General features: G+C 37.5%; 1 protein-coding gene across 1 annotated transcript; it reads right to left on the bottom strand.

Moving 5' to 3' along the window:
* Positions 1-2,163: 2,163 nt before the first annotated feature.
* On the bottom strand, positions 2,164-20,635 carry LOC149299715 (sodium-coupled monocarboxylate transporter 1). The gene is made up of 15 exons (XM_089486016.1): positions 20,285-20,635; positions 19,522-19,587; positions 17,252-17,303; positions 16,583-16,650; positions 15,934-16,088; positions 15,524-15,664; positions 14,516-14,645; positions 12,950-13,038; positions 12,386-12,498; positions 12,054-12,121; positions 10,443-10,529; positions 9,440-9,645; positions 6,396-6,499; positions 3,962-4,056; positions 2,164-2,304 (listed from the first exon to the last, which is right to left on the bottom strand). The coding sequence occupies exons 1-15, from the start codon at positions 20,633-20,635 to the stop codon at positions 2,164-2,166; spliced, it is 1,866 nt and encodes a 621-aa protein (XP_089342142.1).
* Positions 20,636-21,572: the final 937 nt, after the last annotated feature.

Genomic DNA, 21,572 nt, shown 5'->3' on the forward strand with positions numbered 1-21,572 from the left:
CCTCAGTATATAGTGATAGGTGTTATGCTGTACCACCGTCAATTTCTGCCTCAGTATATAGTGATAAGTGTTATGCTGTACCATCGTCAATATCTGCCTCAGTATATAATGATAACAGTAAGTGTTATGCTGTACCACCTTCAGTGTCTGCGTCGGTATATAACGGTAGAAGTTATGCAGTTTTAAAGTGTCTGTGTGTGGGGGGGGCCACATACAGGATCCGCCCCAGGTGCCAAATACTCTAGGTACGCCCCTGATTATAGGTTGTTTTTTTATTATTCATATAACCTTTATTTGTATATTGTGTATTATTCATATAACCTTTATTTGTATATTGGGTATATGTTGGTCTATAGTTGACATTTTGTTCCTTAGGTTTAAAACTTTTGTGTATATCTCCTTGGTAATCTCTCTTGTCTCTCTGTAATTTTTTACTTTTAATTTCTATTATAGAGTTTTCAAGTTTCGAAATATTCTCTTTCATACCCTCATTCCTTGTTCTAATTTCTGCTACCTCAAAATTTTGATCTATTAAGTTCTCGGTTTGTTGAATATTTGTTTCTATATACTTTAGACTTTCTTTTGAAAAATCAATTAGTAACTTAATTAGCTCAAAAGAGCAATGGTCCAGAATGTTGTTCGACTTGGACATAAAAGATACATTCTCATGTCCGAATGCTGGGTATTTATGTATCCTTAAGCCTCTAGGTATCAGTTTGTGTGAAATATGGTGTTCTAAAAAGGTGATCTCCGTGTTTCTGTACGTTTTGCAAGTTTTTTCTCTGCTTTCTGACTACCTCTTGCGGGCTTTTTCCCTTCTATTCTATTGTTTCCTCTTTCTTTGGCAATTTCTTTTGTACCTCACTTGCTGACATCTTTCCTTTACCTTTTTTATATTTTTTTCCCCATTTTTCTTTTATCTTGCTTGCTTGCCTTTTACGTTTTTCATCCTCTTACTGTACATTCTGTTGCCCCTCCACACACATACACACACACGCACACACACACACATATATATACACATGCTTATAAACACACACATATATACAAACATATACATATACAGTACACACATACATACACATCAATACATCTACACAAACAAACATACACATACATGCATATGCATAGGGTTGTCGGGTTGTTTGAGGTCTAAAAGACCACATTTGGGAGATGCGCATTTTTGAATTGGGACTTTTGACATTTGATCATCCTGCCCTCGTGTTATTTGGGACATTTTTTAAATAGGTCAATTCAATTTACCCCATAAAATCATATATTTTTGAAAACTAGACAACCCAGGTTATTTAAAATGATAGTATTTTAACTATTTCCATACTCACATTTTACCACCAGTGTTTTCATAATTTGCAGTAGTGTTTTTGTGGGGGGGTTTATCACACACATTGTGCTTAAGATATGAATTTACAGCTCCTGGCATATGTCACTTCCAAACAAAACCCTAATACATATTCAGTAACTTCTTCTCAGTAGAGCGATATCAACCATGCATACGGTTGTCGGGTTGTTTTGGGACAAAAAAAAACACATTTAGGAGGTATGCAGTATTCAATTTGGAATTTTCATATTTGACCATGCTGCCCCATGTCCTATTTGGGATATCTTTGAACCCAGTCAATTCAATGAACCCCGACAAACCATATATTTTTGAAAGGTATACACCTCAGGGTATTTCAAATGCTCTTTACATGCACTAATTCCACTACCAGCTTTTTTGTCAATGGTTGTGGTATTAATTTTGTTGTGTTTGTTTATCACACATTGTTGTGTTTTCCATTTTCTATTAATAAAAAAAAATTACAATTACAAGTAACACCAAACTCAGCAATTCTGGAATATATGCATCATTTTTTGTCAATCATTAAGAGTGTTCTGCTTTTCATGTTCTCAAACATATAGATGATCAGTGGCGTAAAAAAAAACATTTTATTATCAACACTGGAAAATACAGAGTTGCCCAAATATTTTGGAATCTGAATAATGTTGAAAACTGACTTTTATCAATATTATATGTATTAAAAAATTAGCTAGCTGTAAATCATTTTGCAAGGTAATCACCATTATTTACAATTAATTATAAATTTCCATTCAAATGATATATAAAATAAAATAAAGAATAGGGAACAAAATTCCATTATTTTTTCATATATGAATTCCATTAACTACTTCCTTTTTTTCTGTGTATTTCATTTCAAGATGATTGAAAGCAGGGTTGTCTGTTCCACAGTCCAGGTATGCATCTGTATTATTGCGTTTATAATTTAAAACCTCAACCTTTTCACTCTGCAAAAGAAGAGTTCAAATTATTTATAATGTCATTTAAATGTATTTCTGTGGTATTCTATCATTAAGTTCCATTTATATTTACATACCACAATACATTTAGGGACATAGATACATTTTCTAATCAGTTATTTATCATTTGTGGTACATTATAAGTATAGCAGTGTGGAACGACTATATGTTTAGTTACTAGGCAATGATTATTCTTAGCAAGTGTATCCCTTGTTATAATATACCGAATCAGTAAAGTATATTTCTTAACACGTGATATATGTGCTCAATGTGAACAACAAATATAAAAATTTATATAATACTCCCCCCAATGTTGTACTGCAGCACCCAGCCTAAGTATTCCTCCAAATACTCCAAGAACAAATATAATCAGAAGAAGGGGAGAGAAAACAAAAATTCCACAATAGTGTAGTATGATTAGAAAAAGCATACTAGAGATACTACTGATTGCACTCACAAAAGTAGATGGATATCAGGCTCTTCAAATATTGTAAAAGGAAAAATCTTTTTATTCATTACACTCTCCTGAAGAAGCTGGGACAAACCGGCGAAACGTGTTGAGAGACTTTTGCATTTGAAAGGACTGCTTTCCAGAGGACGTTATATCGCCTTTTATACTTCTTAACTAGTACTGGGCTCGTTTGCATGACTCTCTAGTTATGCCACCATGTCTTGTAAGTGGATTTAGTATTTTAAGTGTATCAGTTGGAATATACTGCACCATTGCTGCTTTTACTTTTATAGATTTCAAGAAATTATTAAAGAAAACCTTTTACAATATTTGAAGAGCCTGATATCCAGCTACGTTTGTGAGTGCAATCAGTAGTATCTCTAGTCTGCTTTTCCTAATCATACTACACTATTGTGGAATTTTTGTTTTCTCTCCCTATGTACATGCGCCCCTTCTTCTGATTATATTTATAATATACCGAAGACAGAAAACAAGTATTTGTTATGAATTTTTGATAAAAGCACAAGCTACAGCTGCTAGTAAGAACACAAGCCATATTTTTACTAGCAGACCACAAAGTTCATAGTCAGGGCAGGTCCCAACACCAGCCAGGGACTTGCATGGCACGCTGAGATGACAAGTGTCATAACATTATATTACATTTATTTTTAAAGTGTCAATGGCTTCAGTTGTTCTATTACAGTGGGGACAGTGAAAATGAACATTAATACAAACATTGACAACTTACAAAACAACAATAACATTAAGACAGGTACAAATCTATTAGGCATTTACTTCAACATCCTATGTTTAAAAAGCAGGAAAACATTTATAAAAATATCTGGGCCACCAAAAATCTGGATAATTGACTCCTTTGCAATTATTGGGTAGATTGTGGGGTAACATAAACCAACATCATTTTGTCTTGTCAACAGACCACCAGAGGAGTCAAATTAAGATATGCAAGTATTCTGAAATTATGGTAGTGTGCCCAGGCTGTGACGGGAAAGATTTTGCTTTAGATAGCAAAATTACTTATACTGTTTCATATAACATCAGCATTATGTTTTCATCATAGTCAACTAATTGTTGGTCAGAGGAGCATAGGCAACTCTCAATCCAAACTTATATCTCCGTATGTTGGTAACATTTGGAAAAAACAATAACATGACACATTATTAAGACCATACTTACTGTTTCATTTCTACACCATGTAATCAAGGTCTTCCAGTAGGAGAAGTCTTCGCATGTTAAGAGGCAGTCTCGGTTTGTATTTTGTTTTAATCCTCCTGAAAACAAAGATATTTGCATATGTAAATATAAAGGAAAGCATTAAACAACTATCATGGAGTAAAACTGGTAGCACAATTTTGAAAGTGGTCCAAAGAAAAAAACATCCTCAGGCTGGCAGTCTAAAATAATACATTTTAATGGACTTGATTTTCTCTTTGCTGTGATCCTGTATATTTCTTTGTACTTATGTGTGTATATTTGTCTCACTGCCTTCTATTTTCCATGGGTTCATATGTGCACATCGCTCTTATTCCACATGTCTAAGAACTCTGTTCACAAACCTTTGGGGAAAACTCTCAGCTTCAAATTAGGAAATATCTCCAGACTTTCCAAAATCTTGTGAGCTCCCCATTACAAGCTTGCAAGGGCTCAGAAATGAATTTCTGATATACACTTGACTAATTCATTATTTGTCTGTGTAGTGTATATAAAGGCAACTCATACCTGTTGTGATGTCTTCAAAACACTTATTTACTAAATTGTTCATGTAAACACATAATCTTATATTAGTAGGGACCCTCTGCATTAAAAATGAAAACTTCTATAGTGCTTATGAAAAATCTAGAGACACAATGCCTTCAGTGGTGTCGGAGGGGGGGTTCAGAGGGGGTTGGCCCCCCCTACATCATGCTGTTCCCCCCGTGTGCAATTGTGTCCAATTGAAACACTGTTTGGTTTTTTGGCGCAGCCGGAGGAGAGAGAGAGGTGCCGAGCAGTTGCTGAGGAATAAGTTTTCAGCAACCATTCGGTGCCTCTCACTCTCCTCTGCCAGCCCTCTGTCTCAGTCGCGGTGCCGGCAGAGCAGGGAGACAGAGGCCTTGCAATCCCACCACAGCACTTCTACAAGGTAAGTGAACTTCAAAGGGGGGGTAGATAGTGAGATGGGGGACAGAGGGTATATAGTGAGGAGGGGGTCGATAGGCAGAAGGGAGTAGATAGGGAGGAGGGAGTGAGAAGGGGTAGATAGGGCAGAAGGGAGTGAGAAGGGGTAGATAGGACAGAAGGGAGTGAGAAGGGGTAGATAGGACAGAAGGGAGTGAGAAGGGGTAGATAGGACAAGAGGGAGTGAAAAGGGGTAGATAGGGAGAAGGGATAGATAGGAAGAAGGGAAGGAGAGGGGGTAGATAGTAAGAAGGGAGGGTAGCAAGAATATTGAAATGAGAGAGAGAGCGAGTAAATGGATTAATGTGTGGATGCATTGTGTGAATGAGTGAGAGAATAAATGAATTAATGTGTGGATGAATTGTGTAAATGAGTGAGAGAAGTAATGAATTTGTGAGAATGCATTAATGAATATGTGTAAATAATTTGTGTGAAAGAGTGAAAGAATAAATTATTGTGGGAATGAAAGTGAATTAGTGAGTGGCTGTAAAAGTGTTTGTGTGAATCATAGGTGTATAATTGATTTGTCAAAAAGGCAAAGATGGTATAAGCATTGGGGACCAATGGCACAGGCAGGGTGTTTATGGGACAAAGATGGCATACGCTCAGCTGTTTGGGGAAAATGTTGACTCATTCTGGGCTGTTAGGGTCCTATGTGTGTGTGTAATTTGGGTGCTGGTCAGGTTCTATGTGGGCAGTGTGGATGCCAGGGCTGGTTTTGGGGTGTGCAACCTGTGATCTATGCCTGTAATTTAGGGGGTTATTATCTATACCTTTAATGCTGAGTTTTTATGTGAGTTCCAATTGATCTATACCTGCAAAGCTGGGTTTTTTGTTATTCTGTAAATCTTTCTCTGCTGTGCTATGTTTCCATACATTATTTATGTATACCTGCAAATACAGGGTTTTTATGTCTTATTCAGTTGCACATGCTGTTTCGAAATGGTGGCAAATATATATTTTTTTTTTGGTGTGGTAGCGGAGGGAGCGATTGCATGCTAGGGAGCATGGAGCGGTCTAATATTTATATATATATATATTGGCAGCAGGGGCAAATATTTATCTAATATTTATATATATTGGCAGCAGGGTATAATAATAATATATGTCGGCAGCAGGGGCTAATATTAATATAAATTAGCATTAGGGTCTCATATTAAAGAATGAAAAATAACTGCCAGTTCAGCTGTTATTTTGAAATCATATTTCATTCAAGGTCTTTACTTTATGAAGTTAAAAATGGATGTCTAACGCATATATATATATATATATATATATATAGTGTATATGTAGCGTTTTATAACTGCCCTCCCCTACTTTGGTTCCTGTCCCCCCATGTGCCCCCCCTAAATATGAAAGCTGGAGACGCCACTGAATGCCTTACTTTATTGTATTTCTAAGATATATTGTCGTGTTCTGGCATAGTTCATAAATCTGTTTAAGGATTACTTACCTGTTAAGAGGCTGGCAATTACACCTACAATCAAAGTAATAATAGTGCCGATAGTACTGAAATACAGATATGACATAGAGTACCAGTTGTCAGCAAGAGCAGGCCTGGAAAAAATAATAATATTAATAATAAGAAGAAATTAGTAGGGATTGCTGATATTGAAGGGTAACAGAAGTTATCTGACTTCATTCACTTGGTATAGTTTATAACCAAGATGTTGTGTCATGTTAAACAGGAATTGCTAAAAACATCAGTGACATAATGTTTTAAGCAGTAAACTCAAATAACATCAGTTACAAAAACTATACAATAGCTAAACATAAACAAGCAACCCTTAACCAGTTACTTCCATCCCACCATTTTGCAGGGGCAGGGCAACATGGTTACTATATACAAGAGGCATGAAGATGACATTGAATTGGTATTGTAGACTCACTCGCTAATGGAATTAAAACACTTCTGGTCTTTCTTATTGGATTACTACAGTGATAAAACCACAAAATCCTCTATAGGATACATGTACAGAATGAGATGACTCCTATATCAGCTTTTTTCAACAGTATTTGGGCTGTTTTCCCCTATTCAAGACATAGATAGATACAGTGATGGACAGAGTTATTTAATGTGCATTTAAAAAACACAGGTTGTTTAAATCAAAGGGAACATGGGGCAGCATTACTGAAAGGTGAAAATCCACAATAAAAAGAAGGCAATATAATGTAAATTCAACATTTTTGTTGTGTTACATTTTATTTACAGAGTACCATTACAGACTACAGAGCAAACATGTAACTTGAGGTCACCTCGAAATGGATGAGGGAGGATCTAAGTGTAAATCTCCTGTAAATAATGTCAATGTTAATGGAAGACTGCTTGTCAAATGGATCAATGTACCGATCGAGTTATACATTGTAGTGATTTAGATAGTTCAGTGAATATCAATTAAATAATTTGGTATTTGAAGTTAAGGTGAGTTTGTGCATATTGGACAAAATACAGTACAAAGGTATATTTCCATGTCCAACATTGATAATTTGTTCTTGTCTATTTATTAAATATAGTTATTTATGGATATTTTGTGTACTTGTTCCCACTCAGTAAAATGGGATAGTGCGTAGGCATAATGTGGTAGATTTAATGTCCCTGACTACAATTGGTGTAGTTGGAAAGTGCAGAACTTTGTTCTGTAAATGAAAGTCTGGAGCAATTCAACGATCATGACTACATGTACAACAATGAGTATTATAAGCCACATTTACATTGGGTTGAGTTGAGTCACATCTAGTGGAGGCTAGATGAAATATTTTATGGTGTGACTATATAATTTTCTGTCTTTGTACCGAAAAATGTATGAGCATTGTACACAGTTTAGTCAGGTCATTAAATAGTTTAGTGTGGTTTTCTTTAGACTTGGGCACCAGGGGGCTCTTCGTGTTCTTCTTCGTGCTCGTCTTCGGGGGAAAAAAATCTTCGTATTCGGTGAATATTCGCTCGTTCCCATCTTCTCTTCGGGCGAATATTCGTGGACATTCTCCGTGTTCGGTTTTTCTTCGTTTCCCCGGTTAAGGGGTTAATACGGGGTTAACGCAGCACTGGCGCCAGGAGTTTAAATGTACGTATGAGCAACTCTATTGGTCGTCAGCAGGGGGCTCCTCTGCCATTGGTTGATGGCAGACGAGCCCCCTGCTGGCGACCAATAGGGTCGCTCGTACAGACTGTTAACTCCTCGTGCCGTAACTTACCCGGCATATCCCACTGATCTCCCTCCCTGTTCAATTAGTTAAATGTCTGTACGAGCGACCAATAAAGTCGCTCGTAGGACATTTAACTAATTGAACAGGGAGGGAGACCAGTGGGATGTGCCGGGTAAGTTGCAGCATTGGGGTTTTAAAAGTCTGTACGATCGACCAACAAAGTCGCTCGTGCAGACTTTTAAAACCCCAATGCTGCAACTTACCCTGCAGATGCCACTGGTCTTTAACTAATTGAACAGGGAGGGAGACCAGTGGCATCTGTAGGGTAAGTTACAGCATTGGGGTTTTAAAACCTCAATGCTGCAACTTTCCCGGCACATCCCACTGGTCTCCCTCCCTGTTCAATTAGCGACTATTGGTCGCTCGTACGGACATTTAACCCGGCACAGACTAACTAATTGAACAGGGAGGGAGACCAGTGGGATGTGCCGGGTAAGTTGCAGCATTGAGGTTTTAAAACCCCAATGCTGCAACTTACCCTGCTGATGCCACTGGTCTCCCTCCCTGTTCAATTAGTTAAAGACCAGTGGCATCTGCAGGGTAAGTTGCAGCATTGAGGTTTTAAAACCCCAATGCTGCAACTTACCCGGCACATCCCACTGGTCTTCCTCCCTGTTCAATTAGTTAAATGTCCGTACGAGTGACCAATAAAGTCGCTCGTACGGACATTTAACTAATTGAACAGGGAGAGAGACCAGTGGCATCAGCAGGGTAAGTTGCAGCATTGGGGTTTTAAAACCCCAATGCTGCAACTTACCCTGCAGATGCCACTGGTCTCCCTCCCTGTTCAATTAGTTAAATGTCCGTACGAGCGACCAATAAAGTCGCTCGTACGGACATTTAACTAATTGAACAGGGAGGGAGACCAGTGGGATGAGCCTATTGGTCACCTGCAGGGTCTTCCTCTGGCATCAACCAATTGGTTGATGCCAGAGGAGGTCCCTGTAGGCGACCAATAGGCTCATTCACACTGCCCTATAACCCGTGACGGCGAACCTGCGGATTTCCACTTCCGGGAACTGCCGCGATGCCGCGAAGACAAGGTAAGTTAGAAGGGGGGGAAGAATGGTAGACGAAGACGAAGACGATCACGAAGATGATCTCTTTGGCGTGTCTTCGGAACGAACACGAAAATGCACTCTTCGTGTTCGCTTTCATGTTCGCCCGAAGACGAATGCACAAGTCTAGTTTTCTTACAGCTGTTGTTGCAAATTATGCTTGAGTTAGATCACTGAATCACCTCCATGTGTCACTGTTGGATTTTAACTTTAGCTTGAACAATTGACTTACCTGTCTACTGTTGCATCAGTTATTAATGTTGTTGTAAAAGGTATTTGTGTGGTCGATGTCCAATTGCTGTCTGCAATAGTGAAGTTGCAGCCCTCTATGGAAAAAGCTTTGGGCAGAGTTCGAGATGGAAGAGGAGGATAAATCTGAGATCCAATGCCAACCCAAAGTGACACAGCAAATCCAGAGAGAAGGCCAACTATTGCTCCCTGAGACAAAATAAAAGTACACACTCTGAAATTATCTCGGACACTCAAATAGAATACAATAACCAAAAAAGTTCAAATACATGTAATCATCATTGTTTTTCATTTTTTCAAAAGGTTGAGGTGTTTTTTGGCAGATAGAATTTAGATCTTGGCCAGTGACCAAGGAAATACATTGATTGTGTAAAACTAATCTAATTTCCCTGCTATAAAATAATAAAAGGCAGGCTTTGGGGAAGAGTAAACAGCCATATTTCATAATTCTGATTTTTTTATTTTTTTTTTATTGAGCTCATATACGTAAATGAAGCAACCCATTTCTTGTAACATAATCTATGACCCAAATGGACAAAATTCAGTTTTACTTATTGGCAGGAATATTTACTTCCTACTGAGGAGGTGGTGGATAAGTGGAACAGCCTCCCAGGACAAGTGGTAGAGGCTAATGCAGAGAGGGTATTTCAACATGCAGTTTATGGGCGGGGGAACAAATGTTTTCAAACCAATTAATCTTAAAAAATTGCCTAATAGAGGAGAATTAATATGCAAATGATGATTAACCATTTCAGTGCCTATAATTCATACACATAGGCACATCTCACACACTGAATCTCTCCCCTCATTATTACTACCGATAATACAAATAAGCTGAACTCCTTTCAAAATGAATGTAACCAGGTGAACAACAGAGGAAACCATATATATATTTTAGCCATTTATAATAAGCAGTATCTGGAAAGGTTCCATATCCTACAGCAGCTGCACAAGAATTGTTTGCAAAAAAAGACGTATGTACTCACAACTGAATTTCCAAAAGGAAAAAGGATGCCGAGAGAAAAAAGGCCCAGCAATGGGCCTCCAACCATCCCAAAAATAGAGAGAGCTGCCTGCAAAGAAGAAAAATATAAGCATCTATAAATAAAATGATTGCACAGAAATACTTGTTTATCTAAATATAGTAGTTCCAATAATTATTCAGTAATAAAACTTCACTCAAACTTCATCTATTGTCCTTTTCCTCCTTTAAGAAACATATCCCCACACAAAGACAGACTGGAAGGCTGTTATGGCGGAACAATTATTTGCTGATTCAGATAGACAGACATAACAGGACTCTTCCGTCCCAAGAATATTGGATCTATGATATATAGACTATATAACTCGAGGTGTGGATTAAATGTCCACTTGTTTACGGTTTTTACCTATGCTGTGATATATACAGCCTGCAAAATGCACCAACTTTAGAACATAGCTTGTATAGAATAATATAGGAGCAAGTGAGGTTTGTGTCTTTGAAGAAACGACTTTTAATATTGCGTTTTACTGCATGTAATGGAGTATACGTTGTTATTGGAGTTAGAAAATGAGACATCTCTCTCATTATCTTCCAAACTTGTCTGCCTGCACAAAAATTAGGAGGTGTTAGTATGTCAGCTTTTTGCACATTCTCAGTAGTACTGTCATGAAAATTCATAGAAGTACCAGAAAATCACATTTACTATAGCAAAAAGCCAGTGTTCAGATAACATGTATATAATCAGCTTCCATTAATTAGAATGGGAGTTCTACTTACAATGTGCAAAAAAACACATTGTGGCATTCAGCAGAGGCAACTGGGGAAGGAGTTCAATGAGACCCTTCCCACTTCCTGCATTCTCCCTAGTCTCCACCAACTTCCATCTCTCTCTTCATCCACTAAAGGATCTTTATCTTGGGCTACCTCACCTTCCACCGAGCCAAACCCCCAACTCCAATAGATTCTCCAAATAGGTGCATAAATGAGAAACTAAGAACCCAACTTACATTTTATAAGTATTTAGAAAGCAAAAAGATAATGATGTCCAAAGGGGCCAGCATAAGCCAGAGTGGGCATTGACTGGGATCCCTAGTGCCAATTTTGGTAGGATGGGGGTGGGGTTAAGTTGGGTGGTTATTTGAGGGGTTGTGTCATGAGGCTGAGAGCCATTTTGTTTTCACCTTACTTTGTTGTTTGTCGCTCCCACTCTCCCTGTTTACTGTATTAGGATAGTGGTGTTTAAGCTGTGACAGCCCGGGTGGTAGTTTACTAGGCATCTAGGGGGTGTGAATGCTCTGGGGGAGAGCATTTGGTGAGGGGTTGGTAGAGCTGGGAGCCTCAGGTTTGACCATCTCGGTATGTCCTTACCTGTGTGGTGGTACCTAGGTTGCCTGGTAGGCTTGATGGGTTTTTGTTAATTATTGATGTTCATTTATGTTATTTATGGTTTTGGTAGTCTATGCCCTGTTGGGCCTAAGGTTGCATGTTAATGAGGTGTTTAATAGACAAATCAGCTGTGGCCTTTTCAACCACTGTTTTTTTGGTGTCTGTTGTTATTGGGTAGTGGTAAATTGACATTTTCTATCGTCAAATCTACACTAAAGTGAATCCTTACCTGTAACAAACCACCCATCAGAGAGGCCAAACCAGCCATGCCAATACACACAGCACCATATAAGAGACCTGTAAACAAATCATGGAGTTATTCAATGTAGTTATGTTTCATTAGCCAGGCATTCAGCGTCATAACACCAGAAATATATTCTCACATGTATTGTCCATGTTAGCTCCACTTGTTCAACATTACTAATAGTGATAGATGAAACCTTTAAATGCATAAGCTATTTCCCCTACAAAATATGATTAATGAAATCTCTAACATTTAATAGAATAAAGCAAATATGTATTTTGCTCCAAATATAGTTACAGTAAAAGTTTAAGTCTTACTTGTTCCTTTGGAAATCCAGGACAACTTTGTTTCGGTGAGGGATTTGAAATAAGGTTTGATAAGGTCTTCAACTGTAACAGCAGCTAAAGCATTTATACTAGAGGAGACCGTACTGAAGAAGAACAAGAAACTTTAGAATAAATGCACCTCAAATATTCATTATACCAATGGCAAAGAAAATATTTTAAAAATACATATCAATTTATTAGAGCATAATGTTTCTACATGCTATTCATATATCATATATCTAGATCCATTAAGCGACTGGATCACAGATCTTAGTTTTTCTAAAGCACTTTTAGCTGTACTAATGCAACGATGGTACCGCCTTTTAACAGAGTTGTTCTTTATACACAGCATCCTAAATATTCAAAGCAAATTAGATTCCCTACATCTCTAAGTTACCACTTGTTTCCATATTACTAAAAATCTCCAGGATACCCAGACATAGTATGAATCCATGCTTTGCTATACAAACCTCTGGCCGCACAAGGTTTTCATTTAACTGTAGTGAACAACATATCACAATAAACATTATATTTGTCCATCAAATATTATTTTACCTTAACGTTCCACTGTATGCACATGCCACAAACAGCCCTGGAAGTCCTGGGTAATCTCGTAGAATGTCCAGTGCCATGTATGGCATCAACTAAAGATAATTGCATGCATATCTTAGATATTGTACATGATATATATTCCATTCTAATTTACAGTGTTCTTAGTATCAGCCATGTTAGAACCTAAAAGGCAGAGCTGCCCCTAGGATTTCTAGTGCTGTAAGGGAACTTTATTTCTGGTAGCACTCCTGAATATACACGCTTTGTAACATAGAAGAGAACGTCACGGTTCTTGCCCTAGCCAAGGACTTTGGAATTGACAGTTCAGGTCCCACCCTTAGGCCACCTAGCATTTTTTCATTACTTGGGTAATTGGTAGACTTGTGCATTCAGACAGGCACTTTAATTTTAACACATTTTGCATAATTTGTGAATTCATATGAATCTCCAAAACTTAAGCGGGACTCCCAACGAAACAAACAAAAACAAATGAAAAGCTCTGAATTTACTTTTTTTTGTTTGCTTCATTTGATCTAACTTCTTCAGGAGTTGCAAGCCCAGAGGTTACACAAAGGGCACCAAAAAGGTCATTGCACCACCAAAGATCCTTTACAGAAAGAAAAATCTTCAAATCACTCTAATACTAAACTTTTAATTATATATTTAAAAAATCTCCACCAAAACACAAATCTCAGGTGCTTTGTGGACCTCAACTTACTAGCTTGAAATTTTGTTCTCTGTGGGAATAGCAGAAAATTCACCAAGAATAACCAACAGTGATTTCAATAGAAAACTAATGTTGCCTAACTCAACTGCCTTAAAATATAATATAAACCCCTTTTCTGCAAAGGTTATAGGAAGGGGAAAAGCCACGATTACAGTAAGAGGGAAACGCATGATGGGCTTAATGGTTAACACTTAACACACGTTATGCTTGGGAGACCTGTTAGGTGTTTAACCTCTGAAGCATTAGATGTCTGTTAAAGCCACTGTTTGCTATTTTTGAGGAATCTTGTGCTGCTACCACAGCAGTAGCACAGACTACAATTTTAAAACTAGAAGCTTCAGGTCCACAGAACCCCAGAGATTTTGACTTTTATTAAATGTAAGGGTGGTAGATGAGTGGAACAGCCTCCCACATAAGTGCTAGAGACTAATGCAGCGAGGGAATTTAAACATGCATGGGATGAGCATATGGCTCCTGAATTAAAGCGAGGCCAAAGACTGGTTAATATTTTAGCTGATAAAACAGACAGACTAGGTCAGCCAAATAGGTCTAATATGCTGTCAACATCTTTTTTAATGTTTCTCTACAAAAAAGCTGTGGGAATGGGTACTGTGTGGATAAGAGCCAGCACAGTAAGACCAGGTGAGAGCGTGCAGGGGGCACAGAGAGACTTGTTTTGGGGCAACAAATTTCATCTCTGAATAAAAAAAAAGCCCTCTACATGTTTTATATCCCATCTCCAAATGCATCCCACCACATCTCCTTAGTTCTATAACCATGTGCTGTTAACAGTTGACCTTATACTGTCTAACAGACATTTCTTATGTGTGTCTCTTACTAACCTGGTCAGGTGCCGATACAAAATTGGCTGTCCATGGATCACAGTCCTTATACACTGAGTACATAGCAAGCCCACTCAAAACTGCACAGGATAGAATAGCCCACAGTCCAACAAGATTCACATAGAGAGACCTAAACACAATCAAATAGGGAAATCATTTTAAACAGAATAATAAAAAAATATTATCAATTTATCATATATATTTTAAAGACAAAAAAACCATGGTAAATTGACCTGGTGATGTACTACAGTGGGTCCTGACCAACTACTAACCTACCCCTCCCTTGTATGAGCCTACCCTCACCAATCACATCACACTAACCTTGTGAAGGGGTGGTTTCTCCATTCTCGGTCAGTGTAAGAGTCAGATGTGTGTCTATGCTGCCATAGATTGCAATCACTTGCACCTTCTAATGTAGCACTTGATCATCATACCCTGATGTTCTGCTCCGTGTTTGTTAGTGACAAAAGCAGGCACCCATATCAACTTAAGCCAGCTTCATTTCTGCTGTGACCCAAAGAATACTTAAATCCTTATGTAGTACCCAATAATTTAATATGGGGCAATTTCTTACTTCTAGTGGGGCCTTGTGGAAACAACATTTCCATATATCCTGAAAACAACTGCAAACTTTAGATATACTACATCTTTCATATCTGATATATTGCTTACCTCTCTAGCACTCTAAGTATTCAAAATTGTGTTTTATGTCTTCGGGGATAATGATGCTTGTATAGCAATCCCATGCAGAAAAAAAAAACTTTTACACTGATTTACAATCGTTTGACACAGATTGGGACAGGGGTAGGCAACAACATTGCTCATGGTGGACATTTACAGGGGTGTATGGTGGACAATTTAATGATGTTCTATTTACCTTCATGTGATGCAAATTTTAAAATACTCCAATCCCTAAGACCAGCATAGAATATCATGGAGTGAAATGCCAAACACACACACACTGTGAGGCCCACAGACATGAAACATGTATAAATAAACAGTTCTCACATTTTTGCCTGAAATATGGATTTGCAGGCGATGTATCTCTGGACCTGGGACTGATTGACACCATAGATTCCAGTCCAAGTAAAGGTTCCTCCAATTACTATGGTCCAAAATGAATGTCTCTGCAGTGGACTAGGGTTAAAACTAAAAAGCAAAAAGTATATTTTCAGAAGCTGAAAGGCAGAAGTTCAGTATAGAAAGGCTCCAGCTTTCATGTAAATGTTGCCTAAAGCACTTGTTAGACCCTTGGCTGTACTACAAATAAGACTAGCCTATTAGCCTATATGGTTTAACTCAGAGCAGCCCAGGGGACATTAGGCCTATGGTCTATTTTACCATCCCACCCCTGAATAAACGGCACATACTAAATAATGCAAAGTAGTATGGATACATAAATACATAAATCTACTTACTCCCAAAAGTTTAACCTATCTCCATAGTATGAATCATTCAGGATGGGACCAATTCCACCCTGGACCACTACAGCGCGTATAATTACAGAAGAAAATCCTGCAACCATGATTCCGACTTGGAAAACATCTGTCCATACAACAGCTTTCAGTCCCCCCTGTAAAAATGACATTTATAAGCACCATGACTCTTGTGGTTAAACAGCAACATAATAAGGATAAAGAGTTAGGGATAATAAAGTGAATCTACTATTATTTTTGTGGCTTTTCTCCCACCTTAGGGCTTATTCAGTAGCTGCTGGAATAATATTATAGTCTTGTGGCTACTTTTAATTTTTCACACTAAAATTAGAAGGTAAGGGCATTTCTGATGGAGAAAAGGCATGACTTTTGTGTTCTTGAAAATGTATTTTTTATTATAAGATATTGCGAATCCTTAAAATTACTTCACTCCAGTTCAGTGGCAATATGCATGTAGGCATGACAGAAGCATTGTGATCTTTTATGACAATGGCAGATTGGCAGAACCATGTTCAGCCTATGAGGATTAAATGTTTGACAAACGTAGTCTTATCCATTGACACAGATAAAGACGGATAGATAGATAGATAGATAGATAGATAGATAGAGAGATAGATAGATCGCAGCTTACCAATGTGCAGTAGAATGTACAAACTACTCCAGTTGCTATAACTGCACCCCACAGGTCAAAGCCAGTAACTATAAAGAATACCAAAATAAAAATACAAATATTTACTTCCAATAATTACATTAACATGAATATTAACACTAATGCTTTATTTGCTCAACCTGTACAATAGGAAACTTAACCAATTACCATCATAAAGTGTACCTCCCCTATACACCATAGCAGTATGCAAATATAACACAGTAATATATAAGTAAATATGAGTATATAGCAAAATGGTAAAAAGACAGCATCAAAAGGTGGTACAGCATTAATCTGGTCATAAGTTATTATATTATATTGAAAATTTTCATACAAGTGATGATTAAAAAGGGGGTATTCTGTTATATTTCTTGGACAGAATATTATTACAGAGATTATACATTGTGTTTAAATAAATTGTGTTCCTAACAATGTTTGGGTTACATTTACTATAGTTAGGATTTCACATACTGATGTTCTCTCATACAGCATGCAACTAAGCATCATGCACCTGAACAGCGCTTAATTTTTGAGTGCTCTTAACATATAGAATAGGTTTAAATGTAAGAAGCATCTGTCCTGGCATTGTTTGTATCTAAGGCTATGTTTATAGCCAGGTTATTTATGATTTCTTAAGTATTTGGGTCTTACCTTGATTTAATGCAAGTGCAGGAGCATAAATAACTATTCCAGTATATAAAATCTATAGGAGAAAAAGAAGTGAAAATAATGATGCTATTAATGGGTGTTAATCTAAACTGTAGTCAAGACTTCATGAGAAACAACTACTCTGTCCCAATTTATGTTATATTTCCCTAACGTTAAGTTGATAATTGCTTTTGATTGATTAGGGACATGATTTTGATTACAGGTCACAACCCTATCAGATTCTGCCTTAGGTCTATGGTTCCCTTGGGTAAGCATTTAAACCAAATATCTCCAAGAAAAACACCAGGCTCCCTTAACCCTCTTACTATGGATACATAGAATATACTGTTTACAAGCAGAAACATGGAGTTACATGTTTCATTAGGCACAGTCAAATTTTCATCTGTCATTTATAGTAATCTATAATGCCATTATACCCATTTGAACAAAATATTTCAACAACCTTATTGACTCGCAAAACAATTTGCTATTACATATTTATTGATAGATAAATAGATAGATTCTCTGTATAACTCATAATGACCTTTTGTCTTAACAAAACGACAAAATTGCAACAGTAATGAATGAAATGTATTATTGAAAGAGTGAAAGAGTTACCTGTTCAATGTCTGTATGGAAAACAAACATTTGGGTTAACTAACTAATATGTTAGGTAGTATCATTGTGACCTGATTTGCACTCAGCCAGTCGTTTATGCATAAAAGGTGTCACTATTTATATTTTTCTTTAAAACTTTGTTTCTATGTGTGTGTGCTAGGTGTAAAGCTGTTGGAAAGGCCTTAATATGTGTGCACAGAAAAAAATCTCTGATTACACCCGCAGATGAATGTGAAAGGTTGCACATGGGACGATCTAAAAATGGTGCTCATCTACTATCATAACACAATTGTTAAGGGTCTTTTCCAACCATATTTTGATTTTAAGTGTAAATTGGAATACATTCTACTGGGAGCAGGCCTGTAACATAAATTGTTTCAAATGGGTTAATATGCTTTCCACCAAAATTAAACAACTCCAATAAGTGAACAATGAATGCACATATTTGCATGAAATGAAATGCTTTGGAATCCATACAAAATGGACAGCATGTTTAAAAATACAATTTTGGGGACTAGTCCCTAGTAGGTGCAAAGCTGCTATTGTAACAGAAAAACTTTTATACTTTATGCAGATGCGTGAACACCTATCAGGTATGATGTTTTCAGCAGTTTTCAGCAGAAAGTGTGCAAAAAAGCTACTACTCTGCTTCTTCTCTTTACTAATACTTAAGCAGTGTACATGAAAAAAGATGTCTGAAAAGCACCAGCATCTGGTACAACTGCATACAACACTGAGATATATTGGAATCATAAATAACAATGACGTTAGTACATCTATCAGGGTGAATAAATCTCTAAATATATCTCAGAGTATAATAAAATCAGAAATACATGGAACCAAAAGCATGAATATACAAATCTTTTAATGTATATAAAGTAAAGCAAGTATAGAAACATATGTATGACATAGTCAAAAGTATCTACCCCATGGACGTCTGTAAAACTGCCCTTGGTACCCTGCAGGCATGTTTATACAATACATATGAATTTGTTTATCATATAAACATCTAAACAATATTTTGGGGGTTATATGTGAACAGAACTTAATTTATCCCACCTGTGGGAAGAGGGGAATCCATAGAGTTCACCTTAATTGCAAATGAAACAGTCTTTAATTCATTAATAAGACAGATCAGGCATAAAAACGACTATTTGCTAAAAAAAAATAGTTCAGCCCAAGAGTCACTGTCTAATCTCTGAACTCAGTGAATGCAATAAAGGCTTAAACAGTTTATAGAAGACCCTTTATTATTCTTTGGGATATTTCTGGCAACTGGATATATATGGTGTTCACTCCTCTACCAACACTTTACTAGGAGATGTGTCCAACTTTAAAAGTTACTTTATGACAGTGTATGGAATATGTACCCTGTATTTCAAGAAAAGCCACTGGCACCTGCCAGAAATGGTTTACCAGGAACACATCTGAGAAGCTCATTAACAGTAATTGCAAACTATGTTACTTTATTCTATCAAAATGTTCCTCTATTTTTTACATTGGAGAGAAAAATAGCCACCTTAGAAAAATGAACACCAGTTAAAAAGTAGGGAGATACTATTAACATTTTTTTTTAAGTCAGTACTTTTTTATTCAGTATAGAATATATAGAACTACAGAATAGTTGAAAAAGAACAATGGATAATTCGACTTACCGTTTGTATAATGAAAAGGACGGTCCCAATCACACGTACGAATTTATTAAACCGCAGCTCGAGGTACTAGAGGTGAGAGAAACAGTTCCAGTTATGATGAATAATGGTGATATAAAATGAATATAAAGATTAATATTGCAAAACCTCACATAAAAGGCAATGGGATTTTACACATAGCTTGTGCTAAAAAAAATAACTTTTAGTAGTTCCTGGGCTGCAACTCCCATCACTCTCAGATGTTGCTAAGAAATCGTTTAGCTTTTTAAGGCTTCTCTGGTGCATCAGGGAGCCCTGAGCAGACCTTCACTGGCCAATTTTGCCATAGGGATCTGGTCTGAGGACTGCGATGCTGTTTTCGTTTGTGACCCTCTATCACAATTCTATCAACCGTCAGCTATATTTATATGTGATCATAGGAAACGTTAACAGATAAACAACTCCCTTCACAACTTTATCAGATTTCAGAACAGCTATAAGTGAGTGTTAAAGCATTGTAAATCTATTCAGTATCTTATTTAAAACACCCATTTCAAAGAATAGAATGTTATATATCCTGAATTCATAATTAATCAGTTTCTGCAATTGAAAAAGAAACCACAGATTCTAAAGCCAGCCATTTTCACCATACACACCTGAATATCCATTTCTTTATAATGCTGTATGTGATGGGTAATGTGTATGCAGGGATGTGTTTACAAACAGAGATCAGTGGAATAGTAAAGTGATGTATATTGTATATACTGTATATGCTGTATTACTGCACCTCATATGTGCTGGTGATTCCCAGTCTGTAGAACACCGGCAGGTACACCTCGGAGCTGAGGATCACCACGATGGTATATGTGATGGCAAAAATGCTAAACATGGCTCCAAATCTATACACCTCTGCAGGGGTGCCCAGCACGGTCACAGCAGACATGAAGCTGGCAGTCAAGGATAACGCCACTGGCACTGCAGTCATGCTTCTTCCACCCATCAGAAAGTCCTTGGAGGTCTTCTGTCCGCCCCCTGCAAAGGCGTAATATATCCCGATGACTGCAGAGATGAGGAGCATCAGAGCAAAGACCACGTAGTCCCAAACTGCGAAGGATCCGATGTCTCCCGGGGTGCCCATAATTGCAGACAGAGAGGGTGAGATCAGGTGCCTTTGTGGTACGTGGAGGTCCTCAGATGCAGTCGGGTACCATAAGGTTTGTAGAGATGGTGATCAATGGGATAGAACAAAACGCGCAACAGCGCAGGTGGGTGCAGAGTATGACAGTAATAGCAAGGAAAAGGAGACTAGGTGGTGAGGAGCTACTGATAGAGTGTATGAGCTACAGGTAGAGTATATGAGCTATTGATAAAGTATATGATACAGGATGGGCAGTTAAAAGACTCACAAGAAGCAGCAAGGCAACAAGACACTAAGGCTTGAGTGTGGAAGGGAGATCTATAGGAGAGTATAGAAGGATGCGGGACCAGGTGAGTTCTGGAGAAGGATTGGGATGGGGAGTGCAAGAAGGGGAGAGAGAGAGAGAGTGACTGAGCCAAGAGGAGTCTTAATAACCTGGAGGAGGGATCAGCTCAGCAGGAGGCAGCTTCACACCTTGTGTAAAAGTACTCTACACGAAATGGGTGTCCCTAATCAAATAATCGCAAACTTCCAAATGAAAAGTATACACAGCCCATAGATCCTTTGAAACAGTTTTTGTCAGTTTGGCCGGAAAAATCTTATCCATATAATATGTTTAAATGTTAATTTGAATTCTTTAAATAAAGAAACATTAACAAGTGCAAGAATGTTTAAATAACTTTTCACCATTTATTGCAGTTTCAGTGGAGGTATCAGACAATTGCTGAAACTAATTCATAGTTCCCTTGTCTTCTGTAAGGGAGGTATCGAACTTCTCAAACTCTATTGTGAAGGGAAGATTGCGTATAGAGGACATTCCAGTATCTACCACATGCAAAGGACATGAATACAATACATTACTTCCTTAGATTGCAATCTCCGAAAGCCAGAGAGATAGTTGTGTATTTACTCAGCTCTTATTCTTCATTATTTTCAC

Source organism: Sceloporus occidentalis, unplaced genomic scaffold (genome assembly GCF_023333645.1).
Source record: "Sceloporus occidentalis isolate IW3139 unplaced genomic scaffold, rSceOcc1.0.p SCAF_28, whole genome shotgun sequence".
NCBI lineage: Eukaryota > Metazoa > Chordata > Lepidosauria > Squamata > Phrynosomatidae > Sceloporus > Sceloporus occidentalis.

Bases quoted from the DNA above. Each gene is read 5' to 3' on its own strand.
- LOC149299715 (XM_089486016.1), bottom strand. From the start codon at position 20,635: ATGGGCACCCCGGGAGACATCGGATCCTTCGCAGTTTGGGACTACGTG. The intron at 16,651-17,251 runs GTAAGACCCAAA...TATTCTTTATAG, and splicing joins TGCACTTGCATTAAATCAAG to TTACTGGCTTTGACCTGTGG. The intron at 12,122-12,385 runs GTAAGACTTAAA...ATTTGTTTACAG, and splicing joins CTGGATTTCCAAAGGAACAA to GTCTCTTATATGGTGCTGTG.